We start from the raw sequence: 27,695 nt of genomic DNA, 5'->3' as shown, positions 1-27,695 counted from the left end.
TGACAAACAACCCTTGTGACTAAGCCTATAAAGGGCAAAACAAGCCTAGCTCCCCAAACCATTTCTGCCCTCTGATTCCTATAGCCAGATTCCTCCTTTATTTTGTAGAGCCACTTTCTAATTTTAGGAAATGGCTTTTATGACCATTCAAATAGTTGAGATAGAAACACTGAAACTTTCCTCATAAGATGGCTTCCTTTTTATGCACCAACAAAAAGCTTTCCATTGATATTTCCTCTATCTTGTATGTCACCCTCCCGTGTGAGTTTTCCATGACTCCTTAATGTTTGGCAAAGTGTTTGGACCTAAGGTGCACAGCAGGGTGTGCCAGGAACCCCAACTGAGAGTATTGGCAATTCCTAGTTTGCTTCCCTTTTGTTAGTTATCAAAACAAAACAAAATGAATGATTTTACTCTTAAATCTTTGGGTAAATTTTTCAGAACTTTATTGATGACAATGGAAACAATAAATATTAGAAAATGCTTGAGTGGAAGATTTGAGTAGCTACAGTAGTACATTTAGACAGCCCTTTGGGAGCATCTGTTGGATCTCTGCATTTCATACAGCTGATTTTTAGGTAAAATAATGTGAGCTTTGACACTTGTGCTCTTCCTGATTTTATGGTAAACTGGTATCCTTATTGCAACTCTGAAAGGTTTTGTATGTAATTTCCATTAGTTTTTCAGAGTTAATCAAGATAAGCAAAAGTGAAAAGAGGGATAATCGTTCTGTGTTTATGTGCTGAAGGTGTTTGATTATTGTCTAGGTGTTTAGTCAGTAAGGCATAAATGTGACAGCATGGGCAGCAAGAGGTAAAAGACAATAGGTTGTGCAACTTAAAGTTTCCATTGCCCTTGTGCAAATGTATTTTTGTACTCTAACTTGGAAAGGGAAATGTTTGTTACTGTGTGGTTTAGGCATTATATTTTTTAACAATCCTGAACTGAAACACCAAAGCAACAAACATTTCCATCTATATAGTTGAACATGAAAAGAGGATTGTAAATGAAACTAGGCTTCTGCATTCTGTATTTCTTGCTTTAAAATGTGTGTGTGTATACATATGTGTGGGTGTATATATGATTTCCACACATTACTTTCAAAGTTGCCATCCTTGTCTGTGCTTCCTTCTGTTCTCCTCCATGCATCCCTAAAAAAAGTTTGCAGTGGCATATTTTGGATATTTTTATTGCTACTCCCCCTTCTATTAAAAACTGAGATCTGAAATTAACAAATAAGCATAGTCAAGCCAAACAGATCCATGAAGCAGACACATGCAGAAAGACATCTCTCTCTCTGTACCTCTAGTCCATCTGATTTCACTATGAGATGTCTAATAGTTTCATAATAGATCCTCAGGAAAGTTGACTTCAATTTGTTTTTAGATGTTGTTTTTCTTTACAGAGGTGGTCTTTACAGAGGTTTTAGATTGATTTCTGATTCTGCTGCTCAGTTCATTCTGCAACAGCTCACAGTAGCCAGCCAAGGTCCTCAGAAATCATCATGTCTTTAGTAATTTCTTATGGTACAGTAAATATCTCACTGCATTGTTATACTACGGTTTTGTAGATGAGCATTGGATTCCTGTGACCATTCAGAATTACATTTTAATTGTACTTTTAAAACATAGCTACTGGTGTTACTCATGTTGTTACTCCTAGTTTTTCTCAAGTCAAAACTAAACTCATTATTATAAAGTTTCTTCTACCTCCCCATATCCCTTATAAAGTTGAATGAAAATGAAACCCTGTATGAAGGAAGTTCTCCCTTCTATTCCTTTTAATTTCCTTTTAGCTCATGAGTAGATAGTAGAATGAGTAGAAACAATAATTATTGGAGAATGTTTGGTCTTGGTCCCTTAAATGATTGTTCTTTAATTTAGTCCTGATTATTGTTTGTCCTAGCTGATGGGGACCTATATAAGGGGCAATGTGAGACTAGAGTAGGGCGATTCAACAAGGTTTATTAGGTACTGTAGAGACTAAAAGAGAAGACCCAAAACTGAGAGAGCTAGCAAAGGGTCTAGCTCTCTGGTCAGGGGGAAACAGATTTTTATGGATTTGGGAAAGTTAGGAATATAGGATTTAGGTAATCTGAGGCTTGTCTGTTGGCTGTTCCAGGGTGGAAAGTAGCTGGTTCCCAAGATTGTATGGTTTCTAACATGGTACAGACAATATAAGTCCAGAATATTAATCCATCATGGAGCTGTCAGGTCACAGCATGGGAAGTAGCAGTGCCCTTGGAAGTGGAACAGCTTCTTTGTTCTGGAATTCCAGTAGGTGTAGAGAAAAAGAGAGCTAACAGGCTTAGACCTATCAAGGCTTATCGATTATTAGCTGAAATGGGGTGTTAACTAATCAACCCAGTTAAGAAAAGCACCTGTCACAAATACAGGACTGTGGGGCTTCATCCTCTAACTGAAGATAACTCTGAGGATGGTAAATTCTTTGTAGTAATAGTTTGACCCTTGATTTTGGCTTTTGAGTAGAACACCAAACTTTGAGTAATAGCATGCTTTTGGCAGCAATGACTTTTGCAGAACTCTTATTTTCTTGTGACCTTATTTTCCTGTGATGTATATGTTGGGGCTACAGGTGGTACTTCAAAGGATTCTCAGCCTGTTACTTTACTGACCTCTCTTCTTTTGTTCTTTTCTTTTTAGGATCCTTTTTCATTCTCTTTTTTGTAACAGAGTCAGATTGTTCACACATCTAATGTTTAGTTAAACACTGATAGATTTAGATATTTTATTTTTTTCCAAGGGAATAAACCTGCCATGCTTTGGTTTGGCTGGACCTTTGAAAGATGGTGTTGAGTTAAAAAGGTCTAGAGACCAGGCCTATGGTTTGCCTTGACCCCAGGGCAGGTTGTTGTTTTCTTTGAATCTTCCCCTTGACATGAGGAGAGAGAGATGAGTGGTTAAAATGCTGCTGGAACAGGGCATTCTTACCTGCCTGGGAAGAGGAAGCCACAACAAAATAGGGAGCTGAGGAGGGGATGTTTTGATTTGCAGAGTCCAGTGGAATATCCAAGTTAGTTTATCTGAGAGATATTTGGAAATGCTGAGCTAAAGCTTGAGAGTCATGTCAGCTAAGCATTGATCCAGCACTGATCACATTTTGGACTCTGAAGATAGAGCTAGAAATAAGAAAAGATCACCACTTTCCAAGAGCTTCTGTCGAATTTGAGGAGAAAACTGTGCCTAGACAGGGTGAAGTATAAGGTATCTAGGGAAGGTGAATACTAGCACTTGGGGACTATGAAAGGCTTTGGGTAGGAGGCAGAGCTGAGCTTTAATCAAGGGAAATTCTGTGGGGTAGAGTTAAGAAGGGTGTGCATTCTGAAAGTGAGAGTTAGCCAGTACAAAGCCAGAGACACCAGAGGATGAAGTATATGTGTGTGAACAACAGAGAAAATACTATTTTGGCCCAACCAGAGAGTATAGGAAGTGGAGAATAGAAAAATAAGTTTAGTCAGAAAATTTGCCAGGGGTACAGAAAAAGAAACAATGCTTGCCCTTAAGGAGCCTCTAATCCTAAAGAGATAAGATTACACACAAAAGGTTTGGGGTCAGCTGGTAGAGAAGGGAAGGTGGGGTGTGCCAAGGAAAGGCAGGGGTGAGGAAAAAAAGAGATAACTGGCCTGGGAGCCCTCCTAAATGAAAGTTGGAGAGGAGACTTCCTTAGCTTTCCCATCAGAGGATCCTGATGAGGGCTGAAGCCCAAAGCTGATGTGATCTTGCAGCTTAATAAAATACTGGCAGATTGTTAGAGAAGTCCAAGGGAGTGCAGCCAGATGGGAAATAGAGTTAACTGGCCTGAGAGCCAAGTCCTGAGCTGTTTTTAAGGTCAGAAGGGTTCCTATTTTATCCTAAAAGCTATGAGAAGTCATTGGAGCCTGAGCCAATAAACTGCCCTCACAGAGTTTATAAATCTTAACAGATGAGTTTAAGACATGACAATGCTTATTAGTGCTTGCTCACATACGTATGACTTGAAAATTGGGTGAGAAATGACAAGTATGCTCCACAAAAAGTGTCGATGTGAATCTCAATAGTATGTACCTGGGGCTGGCAAACTGGACAGGTTTTGTTTTTTTTTTAACAGCAGTTTTTAATAAAGTTTTATTGTATTTTAAAATGTACAAATTGTTCTTAGCTCACTGACCTTCATACAGATTTAGACAATTAGGTGCCCCCTCTTCCATGAAACTTCCCTCGATCCTCTTCTTCCTTAAACCTCTTGTTCCCTTCTTTGCCTCTTAGATTCTATACCTCCTTGCTCCCTCCCCCTCCCCCCCCCACCAGCCTAGTCCTCTTAAGGATAGGAACTGGGTCTTTTGTTACTTAGAAGTTTGGGCTTTTGCATTGCCAGCAAGCTACCAAAACCATTTCACTTGTCTTTTGTTCCAGTGTATTTGCTTGCATATTTTTGTATTTTGCTTCTCATATATTGATGGTGGATATTAAAAAGCAAATTATTAGTATTAGCTTAGTTCCAGGCACATAGGAGTCACTTGGCAGATACTTATTCCCTCCTCTGTCCTTCCCCCATTGTTCCACTGGATGCTATTCACTTTTTCTTCTTATTTCTACCAGTTTGCCTCATGTCTTCTAGGGAAAATGTCTTTTGTTACCTTGTAACCTTGTTACCCTGTCCCTTGTCTTCCTTAGTATCCTGCCTCCAGTCCTATGCCAATGATAAAACCACTGAGATATAATCCATTTCAGACTGATTGCTTTCTGGAGATGTAGAATAGGAGACCTCCCTCTGAAATAACAAGGAACTAAATTAATACTGAGTTTTTCTACATCCCTTCAACTTGCCTGCTGGAGCCCTTTTTTCCTTCCTCCATTCCTTTTATTTTATTTACTGCTCTCTTTATGACTTTTCTAAATGATATTATTTTTCTTCCCTTAATAATAAAAGCTTAATGATTTGGTTTAATATGTAGATTGATCAAAGGGCATCTAGGGGGTGCAGTGGATTGAGTGCGAGGCCTATAGTCAGGAAGTCCAGAATTCAAATGTGACCTTTGACACTAGCTGTGTGACCCTAGGCAATTTAAATAACTTCTTTGCTTCAGTTCCTTCATCTATAAATTGAGCTGGATAAGGCAGTGGCAAACCACTCCAATGGCTTTGCCAAGAAAACCCCCCAGAGAGGTCACCATGAGACGGATATGACTAAACAACAAAAATAGAATGATCATTTAACTTTAAATTGACTAATTTATCGACTAATGTTGGCCTAATAGTCATGCTTAAGTATTTTTTACGAAACTGTATATTGTGTTTGGAACTGTTGCTCGTTGTCTGGAGCAATTGATTATAGGTGATGTGACTTTTTTTACAATTTTTTACAATTAGACCCAACTCATTGCTGGTTCTTCAGATTTAGTGTGGGATAGGAAGTGATGTGAGGTTTGAGTTCTCTGCCTTGCATTTTGGGGGGAATATGCATGTAGCACTGAGTGTGACATCCACAGAACTCCCTAAGATTATAATTGAATTGCTGACATTTTTTTACCTTTCCTGTCAGGCTGTCAGGAGAGACTTTGGCTAAATTATAGCTTTTTATTAATTAAAAGGCCTATGTCTTCTATTTTGATTGGTGTGGTTATTAAATAGAAAGGAAGCATTCCAGAGAAGAGAGGGCTTTAACTTTAACTTTGGAGGACTTTGCTTAGTTTAGTGTACAGTGAAATAAAACGTGAAAACCTAGCCCAGGAAGAGAGACACCTGACTGCTAACTACTCTGTGTTTTCTAACTCTTCCCACCCTCTGTTTCCTGTAGGGTCTTGCCTTCTGGCTTCCCCCATCAAAAACAAAATGTTCACATTAACTTAGTAATTTATTGATCTTCAGTTTAAAGGCATTTATGCCACTTTGACAACTTATAGAGCTATCATGAAAGAGGTTTTTTTTTTTTTAAACTCTTACCTTTTCCATCTTAGAATTAATATTGTGTATTTGTTCCAAGCCAGAAGAGTGGTAAGGGCTAGGCAATGGGGAATAAGTGACTTGCCCAGGGTTCCACAGCTAAGGACATATGTGAGACCACATCTGAACTCAGGACCTCTTGTCTCTAGGTCTGGCACTCTATCCACTGAATCACTTAGCTGCCACTTTCCCCCTTCATGATGAGTTCTAGAGTATCTGTTTTCATACCAGTGTTGTGTTTGGACTTTCAACCACTGGGATTCAATGATGTGAATTGTAGAGCGAGAAAAGTCCCTATGAGTAGGACATATTCAGTCTTATTGCTAAGGACCCAGGACTGTTGAAGTCTCCCCACATTGCTTAGCTTGAAATCCAGCCTTGCTTAAATTAATTTCTGAGGTAATATTGGTCTACAATTATATGCAGCAAATAACTTAAATTTGGTTGCCTTAGCTGCCTTTTGGAAGAAGATATGTGAAAAAAACATCCTGTGATCTGGTAGAAAATTGGGCCCAAGCAGTGCTTGTTATGACTCTAGGGGTGGCACTGTCCTCTGGATAGTGTCATTACTATATCTGCAATGAATGAATGATGAATGACTCCTTTAGAATAGGCCTTTTTCATTTATTTATTTTTTTTCATTTATTTATTTTTTAATTTTTATTTGGTCATTTCCAAACATTATTCATTGGAAACAAAGATCATTTTCTTTTCTTCCCTCCCCCCCCTCCCACCACCTCTCCCATAGCCCACGCGCAATTCCACTGGGTATCACGTGTGTTCTTGATTCAAACCCATTTCCATGTTGTTGGTATTTGCATTAGAGTGTTCATTTAGAGTCTCTCCTCAGTGATATCCCCTCCACCCCGTAGACAAGCAGTTGCTTTCCATCGGTATTTTTACTCCCACAGTTTATCTTCTGCTTGTGGATAGTGTTTTTTAGATCCTTGCAGATTGTTCAGGGACACTGCATTGCCACTAATGGAGAAGTCCATTACCTTCGATTGTACCACAATGTATCAGTCTCTGTGTACAATGTTTTCCTGGTTCTGCTCCTTTCGCTCTGCATCACTTCCTGGAGGTTGTTCCAGTCTCCATGGAATTCCTCCACTTTATTATTCCTTTTAGCACAATAGTATTCCATCACCAACAGATACCACAATTTGTTCAGCCATTCCCCAATTGAAGGGCATCCCCTCATTTTCCAATTTTTGGCCACCACAAAGAGTGCAGCTATGAATATTCTTGTACAAGTCTTTTTCCTTATTATCACTTTGGGGTACAAGCCCAGTAGTGCTATGGCTGGATCAAAGGGCAGACAGTCTTTTATCGCCCTTTGGGCATAGTTCCAAATTGCCCTCCAGAATGGTTGGATTAATTCACAACTCCACCAGCAATGAATTAGTGTCCCTACTTTGCCACATCCTCTCCAGCATTCACTACTTTCCGTAGCTGTTATGTTAGCCAATCTGCTAGGTGTGAGGTGATACCTCAGAGTTGTTTTGATTCACATCTCTCTGATTATAAGAGATGTAGAACACTTTTTCATGTGCTTATTAATAGTTTTGATTTCTTTGGCTGAGAACTGCCTGTTCGTGTCCCTTGCCCATTTATCAATTGGAGAATGGCTTGATTTTTTTGTACAATTGATTTAGCTCTTTGTAAATTTGAGTTAAAAAACCTTTGTCAGAGGTTTTTATGAAGATTGTTTCCCAATGTGTTGCTACCCTTCTGATTTTAGTTACATTGGTTTTGTTTGTACAAAAACTTTTTAATTTGATGTAGTCAAAATTATTTATTTTACATTTTGTGACTCTTTCTAAGTCTTGCTTGGTTTTAAAATCTTTCCCTTCCCAAAGGTCTAACAGGTATACTATTCTGTGTTCACCTAATTTACTTATAGTTTCCTTCTTTATGTTCAAGTCATTCACCCATTCTGAATTTATCTTGGTGTAGGGTGTGAGGTGTTGATCCAAACCTAGTCTCTCCCACACTGTCTTCCAATTTTCCCAGCAGTTTTTATCAAATAATGGATTTTTGTCCCAAAAGCTGAGGTCTTTGGGTTTGTCATAAACTGTCTTGCTGAGATCATTTACACCAAGTCTATTCCACTGATCCTCCTTTCTGTCTCTTAGCCAGTACCAAATTGTTTTGATAACCACTGCTTTATAGTATAGTTTGAGATCTGGGACTGCAAGTCCTCCTTCCTTTGCATTTTTTCCTTCTTTTTGTCAGTTGATGCCCAATAGATTTGGCTCCACCCTCTTACTTTCACCCTATGTGTATCTACCTTTCTCATATGTGTTTCTTGTAGACAGCATATGGTAGGGTTTTGGACTCTAATCCACTCTGCTATTCGCTTACGTTTTATGGGTGAGTTCATTCCATTCACATTCAGAGTTATGATTACTAGCTGTGTATTTCCCAGCATTTTGATTTCTGCTCCTTTACCTGCCTTTTCTTCTTTCACTATTTCCTTCTACACCAATGTTTGCTTTTGAACAGTCCCCCTTGTTCCCACCCTTATTTTATTTCCCTTTCTACCCCCTCCCTATTTATCCCCCCCCCCTTATTTTCCCTGTAGTCTTTCTAAAATTAACCCCCCGCTCCCTCCCTCTCTTGTACTGCTTCCCTCCCCACCAGACTGTTTGTTACCCTTCTACTCCCCTATAGGGTGCAAATCTATTCTCTGCCCCCAATGGATTGGATTGTTTTTCCCTCTTTGAGTCACTTTCAAAGCATGTAAAAGTTGAGTATTTCCTGACTCTGACCTCTTTACCCTTCCAGTGTTTTGATGTTCTCCCCCCTCCCACCATGAGCTTCTTTATGACATATAAATTTACCCCCATTTGTTTCTTTTCCCATTTCTTTTAATATTAACCTATTTTTAAGCTCTAGTTATATATATATATATATATATATATATATGCATACTCATGCATATGTATTTTTGCATGCATATATCTATATACCTATTTATGTCTTGTCCTTTCATCCTATACAGTTTGTTGCTGTTCCCTCTAAGTATACTTCTTTTTGCTGTCCAGCTAATAACAACAGTTTTTAAGAGTTACCAATGACCTCTTTTCTTATAGGGATACATATCGTTTTAATTTATTGAGTCTCTTAAAAAATTTTTTTTGTTTTTCTTTTTTCCCCTCTTTTTTAATTACCTTTTGATGATTCTCTTGAGTTCTGTGCTTGGACATCAAATTTTTTGTTCAGGTCTGGTCTTTATGAATTCTTTAAATTCTTCTATTTTGTTGAATGACCATACTTTCCCCTGTAAGAATATAGTCAGTTTTGCTGGGTAATTGATTCTTGGTTGTAGACCTAGTTCCCTTGCTTTCCAGAATATCGTATTCCATGCCTTTCTTTTTTTCAGTGTGGATGCAGCCAGATCCTTAGTTATCCTCACTGTGGTTCCTTGGTCTCTGAATGACTTCTTCTTGGCAGCAGGCCTTTTTCATTTAGACTGAGAGTGTGGACATGGATATGATGCTGTAGGCATTCATGGGAAGATTTGCTAGTTAAAATTCAATTCTTTTGTAATAAAAGCCTTCAAGAAAGAGTTTGGTTTTAAGATTTTTTCCTAAGGAACAAGTTTGCCAGTTTGTGGGAAAAGATGAGTTCAAGTAGTCTTATCTTACATTTAGTTAGTATGTAATTAATGTGATATGTTTAATATAGTTGAATCTCCTTTTCTTAGTAATCTATAAAAGCCAATAAATTCAAACAAAATAAAACAATATCACTGATGGCAGAAAGTGAAGAAGAATGAAGAAGCCTCTTTTGATATGAGAGTGAAATAGGTGATTGTAAAAGCTGGTTTGAAGTTTACATCAAAAAACCTAAGATCATGGCAACTAGTAAAAAAAGAGAGAAGAAATGGAAGCATTGTCAGGTTTTATATTCTTAGGCTCAAAGATCACAGCAGATAGTGACTTCAGCCATGAAATTAAAAGACCCTTGTTTTTTGGAAGGAAAGCCATGGCAAATCTGGACAGCATACTAAAAAGCAGAAACATCGTCTTGCCAACAAAGGTCCTTATAGTCAAAGTTCTGATTTATTCAGTAGCAATAATGGCTGTGAGGTGGGGGGGAGGGGGAGACTCTAAGGAAAACGGAGTGCCACAGAATCAATGCTTTTGAAATGTGGTGCTGGAGAAGACTTTTGAGAATCTGTAGATCAAACCAGTCCATACTTAAGGAAATTCTATCAGACTATTTGTTGGAAGTACAAATACTGAAGTTGAAGCTTAAAATACTCTGACCACCTAATGAGATGACAACCTATTGGAAAAATCCCTGATGTTGGGAAAGATTGAAGGTGAAAAGAGAAGGGGAAGGCAGAGGATGAGATGGACAGATAGTGTCACAGAAATAAAGAACATGAATTTGGATCGATTGGGAGGCAGTAGAGATCGTCACCTTCATAATGTTGTGCATATTTGGTCTTCCTCACCAAACCAAGTTGTGTTTAAAAAATATTGATCAAAACCTTCTTATGGGTTTTTTAAAATTTATGTTTACTTATTTAATTAATTAATTTAGAATATTTTCCCATGGTTACATAATTCATGTTCTTTCCATCACCTTTCACCCCCTCCGGTAGCCAATGAGCAATTCCACTGGTTTTACATGTGTGTCATTGATCAAGACCTATTTCCATATTATTAATATTTGCACTAGGGTGATTGTTTAGAGTCTACATCCCTGACTATATCCCCATCAACCTATGTGATCAAGCAAATATTTTTCTTCTGCATTTCTGCTTCCACAGTTCTTTCTCTGTATGTGGATAGTGTTCCTTTTCATAAATTCCTCTGAATTGTCCTGGATCACTGCATTGCTGCTAGTAGAGAAGTCCATTACATTAGATTTTGCCACAGTGTATCAGTCTCTGTGTATAATGTTCTCCTGGTTCTGCTCCTTTCACTCTGCATCACTTCTTGGAGGTTGTTCCAATTCACATGGAATTACTTGGGGTGTTTTTAATAGTCCCTTTCTGAACCTTTCCTTAGGGATTAAATAGATTACACCCTTGATGGTTGAAATACCTTGCTTTCTCTTAGGAGACAAACTTTCTGAAATGAAAGAAGTAATAGCAAAATAATCACACTGATTTAAGAATTTAAAGATTTATAGTGTACATCAGATTCTGATCCAAATGTCTTTGTTTTTGGTGGAGTCGCATATACTCTTTTAAACAATATTATTTTCTGAGCCTAGGGACAAAGCCTTTTTGACATGTGCAAATTTATGTATTCTTTGTTTCTTATCTGTTTGTCTTAAGACCCCCTTGCTCAATAATGCAACAAGTCAGTGAAGGTAGAATTCTGCCAAGGAGCAGTGTCTAAGCATGAGACATTAAGAAAGCAAAGCTATGGGTTAGAGGAAATTTTAAAAATCCCTAATAGCAAAATTATAGTGACCACCTGCCAGATGGATTGTGCTTTAGGGATCTAATTCAATATCTGTCATTCTAGTGAAGGGTTTTTCTTGTATCTGTTCAGTCTGCTGATTATCCTTTGGTTTTTGTCAAACAGGCCTGGGTTCACTGTAGGATGTGCTTTAGGCTCATGTTCTCTCCTTGTCTTCACTGTTGTGGTGATGTGCAGCTTCCATTTGTTTTGTGCTCAGCCCGGTTGTGTTAGGCAGGACTTGTCAGTCCCCAGCTGCTCTGCTTCAGGGCTCCCGATATGTGGCAGAGACAGCTCTGCCCTAGAAATGACCATTCACTGCCCAGCTGCTGGTGCTCTCCAGCTGTTCATCCACTGATTATGTGATACAGATGTGCTGGGAGGTGATGCCCCATGACCTCCATTCTAGACTCCATTCTAGTGGGGTGTGGAGGACAGGCTCAGCAGCAGCAGGTCTGTGGATGCTGTTGATGGATGATGCGGGGGTGGGCAAGTTAGATTACTGGCAGCTGAATTGTAGAATAGGGTGTGAGAAGAGCTGGTCCCCAGGCCTTCCCTCCCACCTCTGCTCAGATTTCAGCACTTAAAATGATTCATTGCTCTTTACTTGATCTCTTTTCCTTCTTGCTGAGTTGGTTCCCTTGGTAGTGGCATTTTTTCTTTGTGGCAAAAATGGAAAAAAGCAACTTTGGTGATAGTGCCCTGAGACAATCAAAAGTGGTTGCTACAAAGAACCAAAAGGTTCTTTCCTGAAGTAAGTTTGTTGAGCTCAGTGGTGGTGAAAACTGCTGTTTTTGTTTTTGTCTTCCTGTCAGAAGACTGTTTGACTCCAGCATTTAACTTAGTAGATCTGTCTTGTGAGGAAAGCAGACAGTTTTATCAGCATGGTTAATTAAGGGCCAGGACAGAAGAATCTCTTCTGAGAATGTCTGTACTTTTGCTGAGCCATGTTTGTGCCTTTTTTATTCTTCTGGCCACTGGACAGTAGAGTAGATAGAGGCCAAATGTAGCTGTGTCTGAATAAGTCTTTACAGATTTTTCTTTTGGGGAGGCAGGTAGAGAGGGCCAAAATGTCCCTGTGATTTTGTTGATCTAGGGAACTTCTGTTAAGTAAGCTGTTATGCAATGTGTAATCTTAGAGAATTGCCCCAGGGTTGAAGTCTTATGGGCAAGACCTGGCTTTTCTTTTTGCCAGGCCTGACAGACTGGGATCCAATCGTGAAACTAATGAGATGAGAATGTGGTGGTATAGTGAGCTTTATTGGAAGCAAGGAAAGGGACAAGGGAGTTGTCATAGTCAAGTAGAGGTGGCTGTGGGATGGGGGGAGAAGAGAAAGAGAGGCAAGAAGGGGGTAAGGGGGGAGATTAGCACCAGTAAAGATGGCTTGTTGTTAGGGATGAGGTGACCTGGATTGCCTCTATTAGTTCAGATGAGCTCCCAGGACCAACCTCATTGGATGACTCTAAGGGCATGTAGAATCTCTGTAGGTCTCTGGGAGTAGGAGGAAGTTCTCAGGCTTTATGGTTAGCCATGCAGGATGTACTAAGGAACGAACAGAGTCTTGATGTCCTGCCAGGCAGGTGTTGGGGCTCACAAGTGCTGGAGGGAGGGCCTATTAGTTTCAGTAGGGATTGGGGGAAAGTGGATTTTGGTTCCATGGTCTATCACTTTCCATTGTGCTGCCTGGCTTTTCTTTTTTGGTACTGAACCTGCAGCAGAAATGAAGTGGCCCAGGTTTTCCAGAAGAGCAGCTTGAGTAAGAAGTGAGACCAAAGTTTGAATTTGACATTTAATAGCTATGCGACCAAGGGCACAGTATTTATCCCTTTTAAACTAAATTATCTTCATCTGTAAATGAAGGTCACTTCTACGATGAAAATCCAATAAAAGAATACATGTAAATTATTTTTAAGATATTTCAGGTGCTATATACATGGACGCTGTTTTACTTATTCTACTCTGGTGCACTCTGGATTTTACAGCTTGAGATCCTAGTGGAGTTTTATTTGCTCAGCTGAGCAAAAATAATAGGATGATTGGGATAGCTCTTCATTGACTTTGCTTTACAGGTAATATTGACTAACAACATAGAGGGAGACTGTATTTAGTCTTCCTCCAGTTGATATATTAGCATAATACATGAGATTAAAAGACCAAGACTTTAGAAATGAAAGTTGGGGTGGGATGGTTCCCTGCTTCTATTTGGCAGAGAACCATTAGAACCCATGCCTTTGTGCATCATTAATAAATATTTTTGCCCTCATGTGTTTTCTTTTTCCTCATCCTTGATTTCCAGAGCACTAAAGAATCTTCTCTTTTTGAGTTTTGCTGCTAGCCTATGAGTATGATAAAGCAGTAAAGGAGACACAATTTTTCTGAATCCTTCCTAGCCTTTTCTCTTTTCCTTTAGAAGTTTATCTCTTCTCACTTGGCTGCCATCAAAACTTTTTTCATTTCGCAATGAAAACAATTAGAAAAACATTTCTCCCTACAAAAATACTGACATGCAGTTGAATCTTGTCAAGTTCTTAATACTGATATATTTTATAAATGCTTCTAGGTACCTTATAGGAGAATATTAACTTGATTAATTCAACCCATCTATTTGCCAGAAAATGAAGACTTATTAGAAGGAATGGAATTCTCAGAGTCTATCTCTGGAATGAGCTCCTATGACAATTGATTAAATTCTCTCCACCTTAGCCATCATTGTTATATAATAAGAGACTTGGATTATATTGGGCAGGACTCTCAGGCTTTCCATATGAAAGGCATTTAAGACCTTCCCCATAGGACCCTTTTAAGCCTTATATCTTTTATTATCTCTTTCAGGGAACCTATCCTCTCCAAACTGAATTGCTATTTCTCTAGCCAGCCCTGAGATTGTCCTCTTCCATACCTTTTTTGTTCATGTTCCCTTTCCCAAGAATGCCCTTTTCTGACTCCTTTTCTGACTCTTACTGTCCTAGCTTTTTCAGAGGCCTCAAAGCTCAGTTAAGAAGTTATGTCCATATGTAATCTTTCCTGGTCCCCCTGTCCAAAACCAATCTTTCCCTCTTTGGAATTCCCACAGTACTTTATTCTGTCTCCTGTAATTCTTAACACATTTTACTTGTTCTGGTTGTTTTGCACATTTATTTTATTTTCTGTCTCTAACTTAAAATACATATGCCTCTCATCCCTAGTGCTCAGTTAGTACAAGGCTTTATACATAGGAGGGGCTCAGAATAGTTTTAATGGGACAGCTAGGTGGCTCACTGGATACAGAACAAGGCCTAGAGGTTGGAGGTCTTGGGTTCAAATGTGGCCTCAGATGCTTCTTAGCCTGGGCAAGTCACTTAACCCCCCCATTGCCTAGCGTTTCTTGGAACCAGTACTTAGTATTAATTCTAAAACAGAAAGTAAGAGGTTTAATATACATATGTATTATGCACACTCATAGAAGTAAAAGAATTTCTTTCTTTCCAGGAAGCCTATCTTAAATGAGGTAGATGTATTTATTGCAGAACTTGAGAGAAAACTGTTAAATGAAAACCTTTTCCATTTATCTGTCACCTCTTTATTTATTCCAATTTCTTGTCCTTGATGGTTTGAGTATATGATTTCAAAGTTTTGCTTACTGAAAGGACTTTTGAAATCTCTGTCATTAGGATTTCTGTCTCTGTTATTAGGGCCATATGTTTTATGTTGAACAGTCCTATTACTATAAGTTCATAGTATTTGTGGCATCACGGACTATAGAAATTGGCTGTCATAGGAGAAACCATTGTCTAGCACACACACACTGGCTTTAAATTCTGTGTTGTAAATCAGGTAAAGCTCTAAAGTGTCTTCAATAAGATTCAGGAGTCACACAAAGTAAGTCTTTCTTTACATGATAGCTTTTCTCACCACTTCTACTGGTAGAAGGCAAAGAATTGCAGTGTTATAAGAGAATTCTCATTGTGCTGTGGTCCATAGTGAGAGATCTGCAGATGTCAGGCAAGGGTCAAAGAGAAGGCACTTGATGTATTTGTATGGACCCATGATCTCATGGCCTTGAGTGAGTGATCTCCCAGCTTAGATTACAGCCCATTGATGCATATATAGTTCTTGTCCATGGCTTTCATAATTCTTCAACCCAAAGGAGACTTTCCCCTAGAACCTTTGTTTTATGCATAGAAGTGTAAGCAGCCCTTGGATTGTCTATCTGCTTTCTTTCCTTTGTTTTCACCTATGTCCTTTCCACAGGAGACAGATGTGTAAAAATCTTGGGAGATGGTATTCTACCTAGTAGAAAATAGTATTTTTTTTAAGAGTAATGTTTAAGAAAAAGATGGATTTGTAGTGTTTTTTTTTTCTTTCTTTTGCTTGCTGTACTATTATAAGAGCCAAGTCAGATTTTTATCATGATACCCTCATCTCAGAGTGGGAAATGGGTGAAAGGCTAGTCAATGGATCAGTCTCTTGCCAATTCTTTCAAGGATTTCAGAGCTGGAAGGGAACTCAGAAATCATTCTTTTACCTATTGATGAGAAAAAAAGAAGCCTAGCAAGTTTTCAGGATTTCCCCAAGTTCAGATTCTGGTTATTTAGTGGTGAGACCTGGTCTGAATCTGATTTCCTAGCTCTCTAACTTCCTGTCTAAAGAATCCCTGGTAGAGTCTCTTCTCAGAAATAATTGAAGCTTATTGAGGAGGAAGGAAATTTGAAGCTGTCTGTCCACAGGTGGTGTGGTTTCTTCCTATTCCAACTATTTTTTCTCTCATAACTTTTTGTTATGTTTTAAACCCTATTTTGGTTTATGGTCACTGACACAGATCTGGAAATGTGATTTTGATTGTAATTTATTCTTCCTTTGCTTGTTTATTCATTCAAGGACTTATCAGAAGTGCCAAGGACTAGGTGGCATAGATATGGGAAGTTTTTTGAAACATATTTGAGCATTTTGAAACACATTTGAAACATATCAAGTGTTTGGGGGTAGGATTTCTTGGTCTTTTGCAAACTCTTCTAAATCCTGTTTGAATTTGTCCAACACTTCTGTGGAAAGATTGGATCTGAAGCATCCCTGAGAGGTCTCAGCTCCATCTTCCTTCTAAGGGTTTCTCTTGGATGTCCTTCCCAGAACATTACAACCATATAGCTTCTTTGTCCCAGAAGAGACAAATTACTAGGCAGCATGTATTCCCCAACTACTTGGTAGTCCAAACTGCAAATTCTATTCTGGCTTCTAGTACATAGCTAAATGAACTCTACCTTTCTCTCCTCTCTCTCCTTTCTCTCTTTCAGCTTGGCAGTGACCTTGGCGGGGGCATTGGAGGAAGTCCGGCAGTAAGTGCCATCAATTTTTTTCACAGTGGGAAAATAGCGTCCTTCCCCTCCCCAGATTAGATGTCTTTTTTTTTTGTCCACTCATTCTCTCAAAGCAGCCATTGCTGCTGTCACACATTGCACATGCAGACCAAGATGGCAGTGGTAGGAGAGGGCCATTTTGAATTGTCAGGGTGGTGCACCACTCTGTTGGGCTACATTCTCGGGGCTTGGAGTGATGGTCTCTTTAAGAATTTCTTTGGCTTCCTGTCATTAATAGTTAAAAAGAAATTGAAACTCCTGTCTTGTTAAGGAAATGCTCTTATGCCCTGGTGTCATTTAGCATGAAATTGAGAGAGTGATCTCTGTGAGAGGTTCCTCAGAGAATGTGTTTGAGAGAGAAAACACCCACCTTCCCAGTGGGAGGGAGGGGTTTAATGTTTATCCTTGGAATGGAAAAATAAGACATGGCCGAAGAAATGGGCAGACCCCAGGGAAAAGGAAGCTGCTGCCCCTTCCTGAACAAGCAGTCCCTTACCCTCCCTTTTTATGATGCCCAGAGGCCTTTTGCAAAGAATCATGGAAGCTAAAATTGGAAAGAAAAAAAAAAAAGAACCAACCTTGGGTCCCTGTGTCCTCATTCTGTACTTTGTGCTCTCTCAAAAATAGCCTTGAGTGTGCGTTCCTGTGAAAGTGAAGCCCTTTCGGCAGTGGCGACAAAGCTATCTTGTATTGAAAGGAGAGAGAGTGTGGATTAGTCCCTAAATTGGTGGGATTGCTTTGTTTGACTGAGTGCTTCCTTATTGACTTGTCAGTTATGTGCCTGTGGTGTCCATCTGCCCTTGGTGATAACCAGATATGTTCATGTGGTGCTGGAAATTCTCCTTCTCCCTTTCTTCCTGACTTCAGTTGCTTTTTTTCCTGTAGGTGGGGCAATCCTTCATTCCATCATCTGTTCCTGCAACTTTTGCCCCTTCACCTACTCCTGCTGTGGTTAGCAGTGGACTCAATGACCTGTTTGAACTCTCCACTGGAATAGGCCTGGCGCCTGGAGGGTTTGTGGCTCCCAAAGCTGTAAGTCAAGAGAAACCTCATGGTAGGACCTTCTTGCTGGATGTGGCTTGGATTCTGAACTTTTTATGTTAGGCGCAACTTCTGATTCTTAGACTGGGACTTTTTTCTTCTTGTTCCAAGGGATAGGAGGAGATAGTTAGGCCCAGATTCACCAGTTAGAGACCTCTGCTATTCTCATCACATTAGCTAGTTATTATGTTTTTTAATAATTGGTCCAAGAGACTTAAAATCTTAAAAGTTGTGAACTTTTCCTATACATATATGATATTATTCAGTCATTCAGCCCTGAAGTCAGTCCAAGGGAAATTTGGTATACTATTCTATTTTTTTAATCTTTTGGTATTCTGTTTAGTAGAAGAAAAACATAAAGTATACCAAGGTAACATGCTATTATTCTCTGTCTTTGAAAGCCCTCAAATCTGAAAGTTTGGATTTCATCTAACCCTTTTATTCTTTTAATGAGGAAACCAAGGGCCAGAGAGATCATGATTTGTCCTTGGTTGTGCAACTTGTTGAGGGGTCTGAGACTGATCCTGGACTGCTGACTCCCAGTCTGGTTACTCTTACCATTAGTCTTATAATAACATTGTAACATAAAATATAGTTTTCAATTTTTCTATCACATGTTATTAGTGTAAAACAGATTTATTTTGTACAGAGAGGGCATACAAATTCTGTCAGATCCTACCAAGTAGAAAATCTTCAAGGACTGATCTAGTTATGGCGCAGTTTAATTACCTTTGAAGAGACTCATCAGGTGAGCATAGGATGGTGGATTTTTATTTATTACAGTAACTTTTGAAGAAGACCATTGACTATTGTATAGTGGGATTGGAGTCCCAGAGTTGACAAGAGGAGTCCACACAATGGCAGAATTATGAGTCCTTGAAGTAATGAAGTATTAATGTTTGTGGAATTAGTAAGACCATGAACAACTAAGGTCTTATTGTTTTAGAGAAGCTTCTTTGGGGATTAAAATCCCTTCAGAATCTAGGAATATGAGCCAGGCCCAGAGACTAGAGGTCCTGGGTTCAAATCTGCCCTCAGCGATTTCCTAGCTGTATGACCCTGGGCAAGTCACTTAACCCCATTTGCCTATACCTTGCCATTTATCTGCCTTAGAACTAAAACACAGTATGGATTCTAAGATGGAAAGTGTGAGTTTAAAAAAGCAAACAAACAACTAGGGACATCCTTTCTGGAAGGACTTCCCTCTCTCTGGATATGTAGAGGTTCGCTACGATGATGAGGTGAAGCAGGTCGTGGCAGAGCCAGTGGAACTAGCCCAGGAGTTTCAGAAGTTTGACCTGAACAGCCTCTGGGAAGCTTTCCCTGCTTATTGCCAGCCTCCAGAGAGCCCTAAACTTGAGGCTGGAGATAGGAAACCTGAAGCAAAATAGCTTCTAGCAAGAACAGAGCCCATCTTATAACAGAGTATTTATATAAATAAAGACTTACCGGGGGGGTGTGGGGTGTGGAAAGCATCAGGCTAGAACTCCCTAGTCTGCCTGGGCTTGATTTACTTCATTGCCTTCTAAAAATCAGATGCTTTCATTTCTAATTGATTGCTATTTATCCAGCCTCTTATAGACAGTCTCAGTTGTCTTTTCCACTAGATGTATGTGTCATGTACACTCTGTTGTGTTGATTCCTCATTCTACTATGTTATTCCAGTCTAATTGGGCTAAGAGCAGTCTCTCAAGTTGGCCTTATAAATGAAGCTCATCTAGGATCTTGCCTACCTCTGAGCACATAAAACCTCCCAGAAACTTTAATCCTATGGTAGAAGGTTAGGACAAACAGCAACTTCACATATGACCAATTTTAGACTCCCATGTATTTTGGTCAGGATTAACACAATGTTTTAAATATAATAATGCTCAAATGATCTTGGTGATAACATCCTGAGAACCCCAGTAAGACATTCTAGCAGTTATTTTCAATTACTACTAAATTTTGAACCCAAACTTTTAACACGTGTTTTAAGTTTCTCATCTTTCATCTCCCCTTATTTGCTCTCTCTACTGGAGGCCCCCCAAAACAGCAACCCAGGCTAGTCAGGAGAGCGGGGCAGACTTGGCCATCCCTCTGAGGATAGTGAAGGCTGGACAGTGTGGCTGACAGAAGAGCTAGGATTGCAGAGACTTTAGTTCTGCTTCTACTACACATGTCCCCAGGGGACATCTTTGCATGTTATCTCTTTGGACATTTCCTGGTCCAAATGGCATTTGTACTATTTCAGGTCTGGCTGCCTGCAGTGAAAGCGAAAGGCTTGGAGATTTCGGGAACATTCACTCACCGGCAAGGCCACATCTACATGGACATGAACTTTACCAATAAAGCGCTGCAGCACATGACTGATTTCGCTATTCAGTTTAACAAGAATAGGTAAGAAGCTGAATGACTCAGTGTGTCCCCAGGGTAGGCGTTTACCTCCTGCTCAGAGAATGAGCCATTCAGCTATGGGGAAATCTCTCCTTTTGGCAGGCTCTGGACTTGGGATGAGCCTGGGTCAGGGACTGATATCCTTTAGCTTTATCTCAGCAGCCATTTTTCCAGGAATCATGCTCAGCCATCATTGGAATCACAGAACAAAAAACCCAATGCTGTGAGACAGCATTCTTGGGCTAGAAATCCCAGAGAGCGTGCAGTTTTCACTTCTAATGTTTTATTAATACCCTTTTTTAATATTTCACTCTCATATTCAGTGTCTTCTTTTTTCCCTGCCTTGACATAGAACCCTTCTTCAAACAGATTGACACAGGCAAAACAAATAAGCAAATTGGCCATGTCCAAAAACATATACTTCATTCCGCTCCTGTAGTCTACCATCATCACTAAGAGGCAAGAATGTGCTTCCTGGTCATCCCTGTGAAATGATGGTGAGACACACTGCATTGATTAGGGTTCTGAAGGCCTTCAAAGTTGCTTTCCTTTGGCTCACTAAGGTCATTATTAAAATTGTATTTTTACTTGCTTTTGTCCTACAGTCATCCACAGAAGTCTGCTTTTCCAAAAAAATTTGCTATAAATAATATTAAAATAATTTTTCTATATAGGAGACCTTTTTTAGAATTTGGGTTTTTTTCTTTCTATAAGCCCTTACCTTCCTTCTTAGAATCAATACTGTGTATTGGTTCTAAGGCAGAAGAGTGGTAATGGCTAGGCAAGGGGGGGTTAAGTGACTTGCCCAGGGACCTCCCGTCTCTGAGCCTGGCTCTCAATGCACTGAGCCACCCAGCTGCCCCTTAGAATGTGTTTTCTGTTGAAATACTAAGTCCCAATATAACAGCTAAGTCTGGCTCAGTCAGGGCTTTTTGGTTAGTTCAGTACTGACCCCATTCGTATCACAAAACAGTCACAACAAAGCACACTTAAAAGGTGTTTGGTGACTGACCTAGAGCAGTCTGCAAAGATTGAGCTTTCACTGGTGTCAGGAATAATAACCCGTTATATAGAGAACACTTTATCGTATCTTCCCATATTTTGTTATGGAGGACACAGGTCCCAAGGATTCCAAGAGAGTTAAATACTGTAGATTGCTTTTGGCTTTACCTTTTTTTTTCCCCTAGCAAGAGATCCAGAAAAAAGAAGGAAAAGACCCATTTTGCAGAGTTCTGATGCTTGAAAAACTGGCTTTGAGATCCCTTAAAAAAATAGCCTTTAGGAGCAACTAGGTGGCACAGTGGATAGAGATCCAGGCCTGGAGACAGGAGGTTCTGGTTTCAAATCTGAATGTAGATAACTTCCTAGCTGTGTGACCCTGGGCAAGTCACTTAATACCCCTTTGCCTAGCCCTTTCCATTCTTCTTCCTTGAAACTGATACTTATCATTAATTCTAAGACAGGAGGTAAGGGTTTAAATATATATACATATATATATATACATGTATAATATACACACACAGATATACATATCCTTTTTTTAATCCTTTGTTTTTTTTAATCACCTTAATTTCCACACATAACCCTTTCCCTTGCCTCGACACATGAGCCATCCTTCGTAACAAAGAATAAAAAAAAATAAAGGGAGAGGAACTGTTCTAGCTTCTACATTTCACTGGTGTGATCTTTTTTTGATGAATGTGAAAGATTCAGTTCTGCTTATAAAATAGGAGAAATTGATTCTTGAATCATCTTTGTGCTGGCCAAGAGGCTACATTTCTGAAATTTGGACTTGTGTCATTAATCTTTTCAATTCATTCTAAACCATTTGCAAATGTTTTCACCTTCTGGAATATTTTTTGAATTGGCACATTAGAAACCATCAGTGTTCCTGGCTGGCTTGTAATTTCTTCTCCCCTGCCCAGTGAGCTGTCCAGGAAATTTCTCCTGAAGGTACAGTCTGTTTCAGAACAGAAGTATGTTGCAGGCTGAAGACATGTTCTAAAGAAATAGACACAGCCTTGATGGCTCAGGGCAGATTTCTTCTTTTTTTTGCTGGCTCTGGGGTCAGTAGCACAGGACATATAGCTTTTGGCCTAGTGAGTCATCAGGGAAAGTTCCCATTCCTAATTTAAAAATACCTATTTTAGCATGTTTGGCCAGGAATAGAAAAGTATCCTTGACAGGGGGGAAAAAAAGACTTGTCAGTTGAAGGATAAACTTTGTACATAAGTTACTTAGTTGTCCCCTCTTAGTGAAGTATTAGCAACCTTGCTTTTTTTTCTAAAACTAATGTAAACATGAAAATAGGTAAGTGCCCAGGTGGCACCGTGTGCACAGAGCACTGGACTCTGAGGCTAGGAAAATCTCAGTTCAAATCCAGCCTTAGGTGTTTGCTAGCAGTTTCATCCTAGGCAAATCACTCAACTAAATTTCTGTAAAATGGGGATATTAATAGCACTTCCCTTCCAGAATTGTGAGTATGAAATGAGACAATATTTTTAAAGTGCTCTTCAATCTTTAACATTATATGTAATTGCTCTGATCATGATATCTTAATTAGATAAAGCAGAAAACATTAATTAACTTGTCCATTTTATCCATTAGGCCACCATTTCTGATCTGCTTTTGAAAAATGCCTTTTATTCATGATTGTTCTTTAGAGTATAAGGGATTGAATTTTTGATCTTGTGGGATTTTTTTTTCTTAGTTTCTTCATACTGCTCTATCTTCACCCAAGAAAACTAGCTGGTTTGTATGTGTTGCCTGTTACAGACTTGAATGACCACATTTAGCCTTGGTTTTCTCCTTGTCATTTAGAATACACAAGCTGATTAACCCCATTTTGCTTAGCTTGGCTGTTTCTTCTTGAATCATTGGATAATCTGTGCACAGGAAAGAGAGTGAGTAGGAATGAAAACAAGAACTTTGCAAATGCATAATTATATCCTCTGGATAGGGCTGCAGTGTGATGACAAAATATCATTCTCTTGCTTTGCTCTGAAGAAAACGATAATTCTTTTCCCCCTCAAGGGATGACCTGGAAGTCATGGGATTATAAATGTAGAGCAAAAAACGACTTGAGATGGAAAGACTGTTGAAAAGAAGCTTATCAGATGACTCTCCACAATGAAGCAGGAAGGAAAGAGGCTTAGAGAAGCAGTCTTCATAAGGAGAGGCATCTAGCCCTCAATGGAGGAACAGAACCACATGTTGTTACTTTTCCCATATTGGCACAGCTAATTGGAATGTAGAACTCTTGGCTCCTCTTATTCCTGTCCTTATCCAAGATCCCCAGAGATGCTGGGTAAACCTTTGCCACTTTCAAATCTCTTTCATTTTTTTTTCTCTTAGCTTTGGTGTCATCCCTAGCACTCCTTTGGCCATCCATACTCCATTGATGCCAAACCAGAGCATTGATGTGTCTCTTCCCCTCAATACTTTGGGTCCAGTTATGAAGATGGAACCTCTCAATAACCTTCAGGTAAGGAAGCCTTCCTGTTCAAGCAGTAGAAGGGGACAATTTCCACTTTGTTCTCCATCTCATGGGTCTGTCTGTGTCTACCACTGGAAGTGGAAGTTCCTCACCATAGCTGATATTAGACTGGATTCTGATATTGTGTTTGAAATATTTCTGTGTGAGGTTGTGGACCTCTTTGTTCAAATGTGTAGGCACTAAAGACAATAGGCTTTATTTGGGCCCTGGGTTCTCATTCTGACATTAGTAGAAGGAAATTAAGGCATAGGACAGGAGAATTATTGCTTTTTCTTGGGAGTAGAAGTTGGGGGGGGGGGAAGGAAAGGGGGGAGGTGATGCTTATATCATTCCCCTTCATGCTGTCTGTATTCCAGGCAAGTTGGGCAACTTGCCACTGCCCAGTCTTGTTCTCTATCTCTTGCCAGGTTGTGTACTTTCTCCTCTTCTCTCCCTGGTGAAATCTTTTTTTTTTTTAATGACTTGGGTCACATACTCCTTTCAGGAAGCTGTCATCACCAGGCCAGCTGACAGTGTTCTCTTCCTCCTCTGATGTTCCTGTGGCTCTTGGTTGAGAGCTGTCCTTCACCGTGGTCATGTTGTACCTTATGTTGTTCTTGGCCATGTGCTATCTGGCCTCCTGGTTGACTGTAGCACTTGGAAGGGAGGCTGCCACTGTTTCCCCCACTTTCCCCTTTTTGTTTTCTCAAGAAAAATGATGGTCACGTATTGGACTTGTGGACTTAGTAAAATTAAATGAGTTGAACTGAAACATGTTGAATCTGGTAATCACTACTGTATAATCCAGGTCATTAGGGCTGGCAGTGGACAAGAAGTGACACTGAGACTGGCAGCATTGATTCCCTAGGGGGTTTTGTGGTTCTTGGTAGGGGCAGCTGACTGCTCTGAGAGCTCAACATGCTCCTCAGAAACATCAATTATGAACCTTCTCATTTCCCCTCTCATTTTCAAATCTGTGTACATTCACACAGTTGTTAATCAAGAAATTGCCTACATGTTGTTAGGGGTTTGATAGCTGGAGGATTGCTAGGTCAATTGAAAGAAAGCTTGTGTGCTTGTGTCAATAATTTCTCTAGCTAGTAAGTACCTTAGGCCAAATTAAAGAGCAGCTTATGTGAGATTTTAGTGTTTTTACAAAAAGATCTGGCTGGTTGGGGGAGAGGTTTTCTGAGAATAAAAATCACTTGAAGTAGAAAAAATACAAGAACAAAAATAAGAGTCTGAGTAAAGACACATGAGAAAAATTCTGCCTGGTACTCCCCACCACCTCCACAAACTGAGATCAGAGGAAAAGAGAGAGAGGGGTGGGGTCACATCAAAATATATCCTATGTATGTAAGCAAGTAATGTGAGAAGGAAAATGGCTGCTGGGAAAGGGAGTCCTGGGGTTCAAAATTCTAATTATACCAACCCCCCTGTGTTTTCATTGGGAAATGAGCATGTAGAAATATCCCAGATTTACATGCCTAGTTTCCCCAATGAATCAGTACTCATAACCAACTTATATCTCTAAAGATCTTTAACTAGAGGTACGTACAATATTGCACTTTCTAAGGGGAAATTATAATAATTTGGGGATAAGAGGGACATAAAAGAGAGAGTAAAACTAATCTTAGGTAGATACATTGACAAAGAGCCAATTAGGGGGCAGTCCCCTTTGGCATAAGAGTATACATTCAAATAAATTCGTTCAACTCCCCACAGTTCAATTCACTATGTCCCAAAGTTCATTCTGGATCTTTAGGTGCAGTGTGTGGTTTCTGTAGGCTTCTTTATGGCACCTTCCTCAAATAGTTCACTTTCTTGATTCGGGGAGGTAGCAAGTTTCTTATACTAAAATTATTCTCAAACAATTACAATGGTTATAAATCTAGAATTTTTATGACAATAATACAATCCCCCTTGAGGAGGATGTTGACCAACACACGTCACCCCTGGATACATGGCTGAGTTATGAGGTATATGAATCGGTTGTTAAAAGAAAATAAAAAATATCCCCCAAAACCCAAATAAAAGAAAAAAGTAACTTCTGGATGAAACATAAAATAACAAAGTTTCAATTCTAAGAAAGGAAGAATAAACCCATAATAGGTCCTTGAATCAGGACCCGATTAAAGTGATTTATGCCCCATAAGCCTGTAGTAGCAATTATGCACTTATCCAGTCAGCAGCCAGGACTACAGAAAATTGCCACACAAGGGGACTAGACTTTGAAGCAGAAGGGAAATAGCAGTCCCTGGTCTGATTTTAACTTTGCTCTTAGGGATAGAGGAGCCAAAATGGCAGCCAAACTATGGTACTTGGTAGAAGTCTGGATCTGGCATGAGGAAATCCTGTGTTTGACTTTGTAAACAGCTGCTTCTTCGAGCCCCCAAATAAGTTCAAGTCTCCTGTTTTGGTACAGAATCTTATCAATCCCACTGGGATTGATTTATCTCCTTGACTTTGTGCTCCTTGGCACTATGCAGGGGCTTTTTTGTGATCCCTTCTCCTGGAATCAGGCAAAATCATTAATCAAAGTCCCATAATATTTAACAATCAATGGCAGGTTTCCATAGTCTAAAACTTTTGGGTATGCATTGACACTAGGGCTAATGGACATTTTAAACTTATGCTAGTGCAAAATCAAAAAAACCACTAATACTAGAAACATGTGCTTCAAGTACAAAAAATGAGAGAAAAAAGAAAACTCGAAATACTCTATTGCACATACAAGGAAAAACAATAATAAAATTTAAAAAAATATATATATATATAGTTCATATTCCATGAAACACTGTCACCCAAGTAGAAGCACAATACAAAGCCCTTTCACCCAAAAATGAAATCCATCTCCTTCTTAATTTGGCCGTTATCCACAGTGTGAGTGCACATGATTTTCACCAAGTAACAGCTTTTTTATAAACAGTATTACAGCAGGTAATGCACATTCAAAGAAGTACCAAAATTCTTAAAATTACAAAAAGTACATCAGTTTGCCCAAAGGTTACTAATACAGGTTTTGTCCAACTAATTTATGAACTTTTATAATGGTATTGTCTCCAGTCCAGATATAGGACAGTACAAATAAAGACAGTGCAACAGAATACATAGCTAATAGCCAAAACACAGTAGCAGAAAGTGATATGGTGTAACAGAATATTTTAGATTAAATTACTATGTAAACTTAAAAACAAAATTAAATCTTAAACAATCAGCAAATATAATAAACGTGACAGAATGTGAGCAATGGATTCAAGAGATCTTTTCTCCAATTCTTATAGCTGCTTTATAGAAATTTCTTCACTATTTGGTGGGAAACAAACTGAAACAGTTAACATCAGTCAAGCAGTGGGGTTTGAAAAGGCTTAAAATTCACTTCCAGACTCTTTGAGGTTCCTTCCCCTCCTGAGTATTATCATCATTAGATAACGAGATAACTGAAGCTATCAGAAAAGATTATTAAGAAAAGACACCCCAAAATTGTAATGTGCTGCTCCTTTATAGAGGGGGCCATGCTTGCAATTCCATTTCCTCTCTGTAGGTGGCGGTACCCTAGTATGTACTGGCTAGGAGTAAAGCCTCAGGAGGAATGTTTGGGAGAAGAGTTCCCTTCCTTCTCCCTCCTTACCCCCAGGGGTAAAGCCAGTGGCCCTGTGACACCTCAGTCCCCACTCCCACAGCCAGGAGCATGGAAGGCCCCCTGATTTAGCCAGGCTGGGGTTGGGGTGGATGGCATGGATTGGCTGCTCTACACTGTGTTCTCCTGCTGAAAAGTGGCTAGGGCAGGCTTGAGACCCACGTGGGTGTGTAATGGGATTTGGATCTCACCCTTCCCTCAGGAAAAAGAAGGTGCTTCCAAACAGCTCTTACACCTTTAGGCAAAGAGCAGGGATAGGGAGGCTTTGGCAGGAGCAAGGGGAGGGATAGCATGAACTGCAGGAGCCCCAGGATGAGTGGCCTGTGGGGGGCGGGGGGGACAAAACAGCATGGGTGAAAAGCAGCTTATCATCAGGAGCAAAATTTTTCTGCTCCCTATCCTTTACTCAAAGGCTTTCTTAAAAAAATTTAAGGATTCTGTCCCATTTGAGTTGCCAACAATGT

At 39.5% G+C, this 27,695-nt stretch overlaps 1 protein-coding gene across 5 annotated transcripts in view; it reads left to right on the top strand.

The window, feature by feature from the left end:
- Positions 1 to 27,695, top strand: part of AP2B1 (adaptor related protein complex 2 subunit beta 1) — a 145,695-nt gene that overhangs the window by 73,394 nt on the left and 44,606 nt on the right. For 3 of the 5 annotated variants that reach the window (XM_001367661.4, XM_007485512.3, XM_007485513.3), the window contains exons 15-18: positions 16,637 to 16,678; positions 17,585 to 17,731; positions 19,974 to 20,119; positions 23,471 to 23,600. In XM_001367661.4, coding sequence (XP_001367698.1) covers positions 16,637 to 16,678; positions 17,585 to 17,731; positions 19,974 to 20,119; positions 23,471 to 23,600 — 465 coding nt within the window. The remainder of the gene's footprint in view (positions 1 to 16,636; positions 16,679 to 17,584; positions 17,732 to 19,973; positions 20,120 to 23,470; positions 23,601 to 27,695) is intronic. The other 2 variants (XM_016429229.2, XM_056819443.1) reach the window with 1 other exon arrangement.

Source organism: Monodelphis domestica, chromosome 2 (genome assembly GCF_027887165.1).
Source record: "Monodelphis domestica isolate mMonDom1 chromosome 2, mMonDom1.pri, whole genome shotgun sequence".
Taxonomy (NCBI): Eukaryota; Metazoa; Chordata; class Mammalia; order Didelphimorphia; family Didelphidae; genus Monodelphis; species Monodelphis domestica.
The sequence above is the reverse complement of the archived record's forward strand: the minus strand, read 5'-3'. Positions and strand labels throughout refer to the sequence as shown.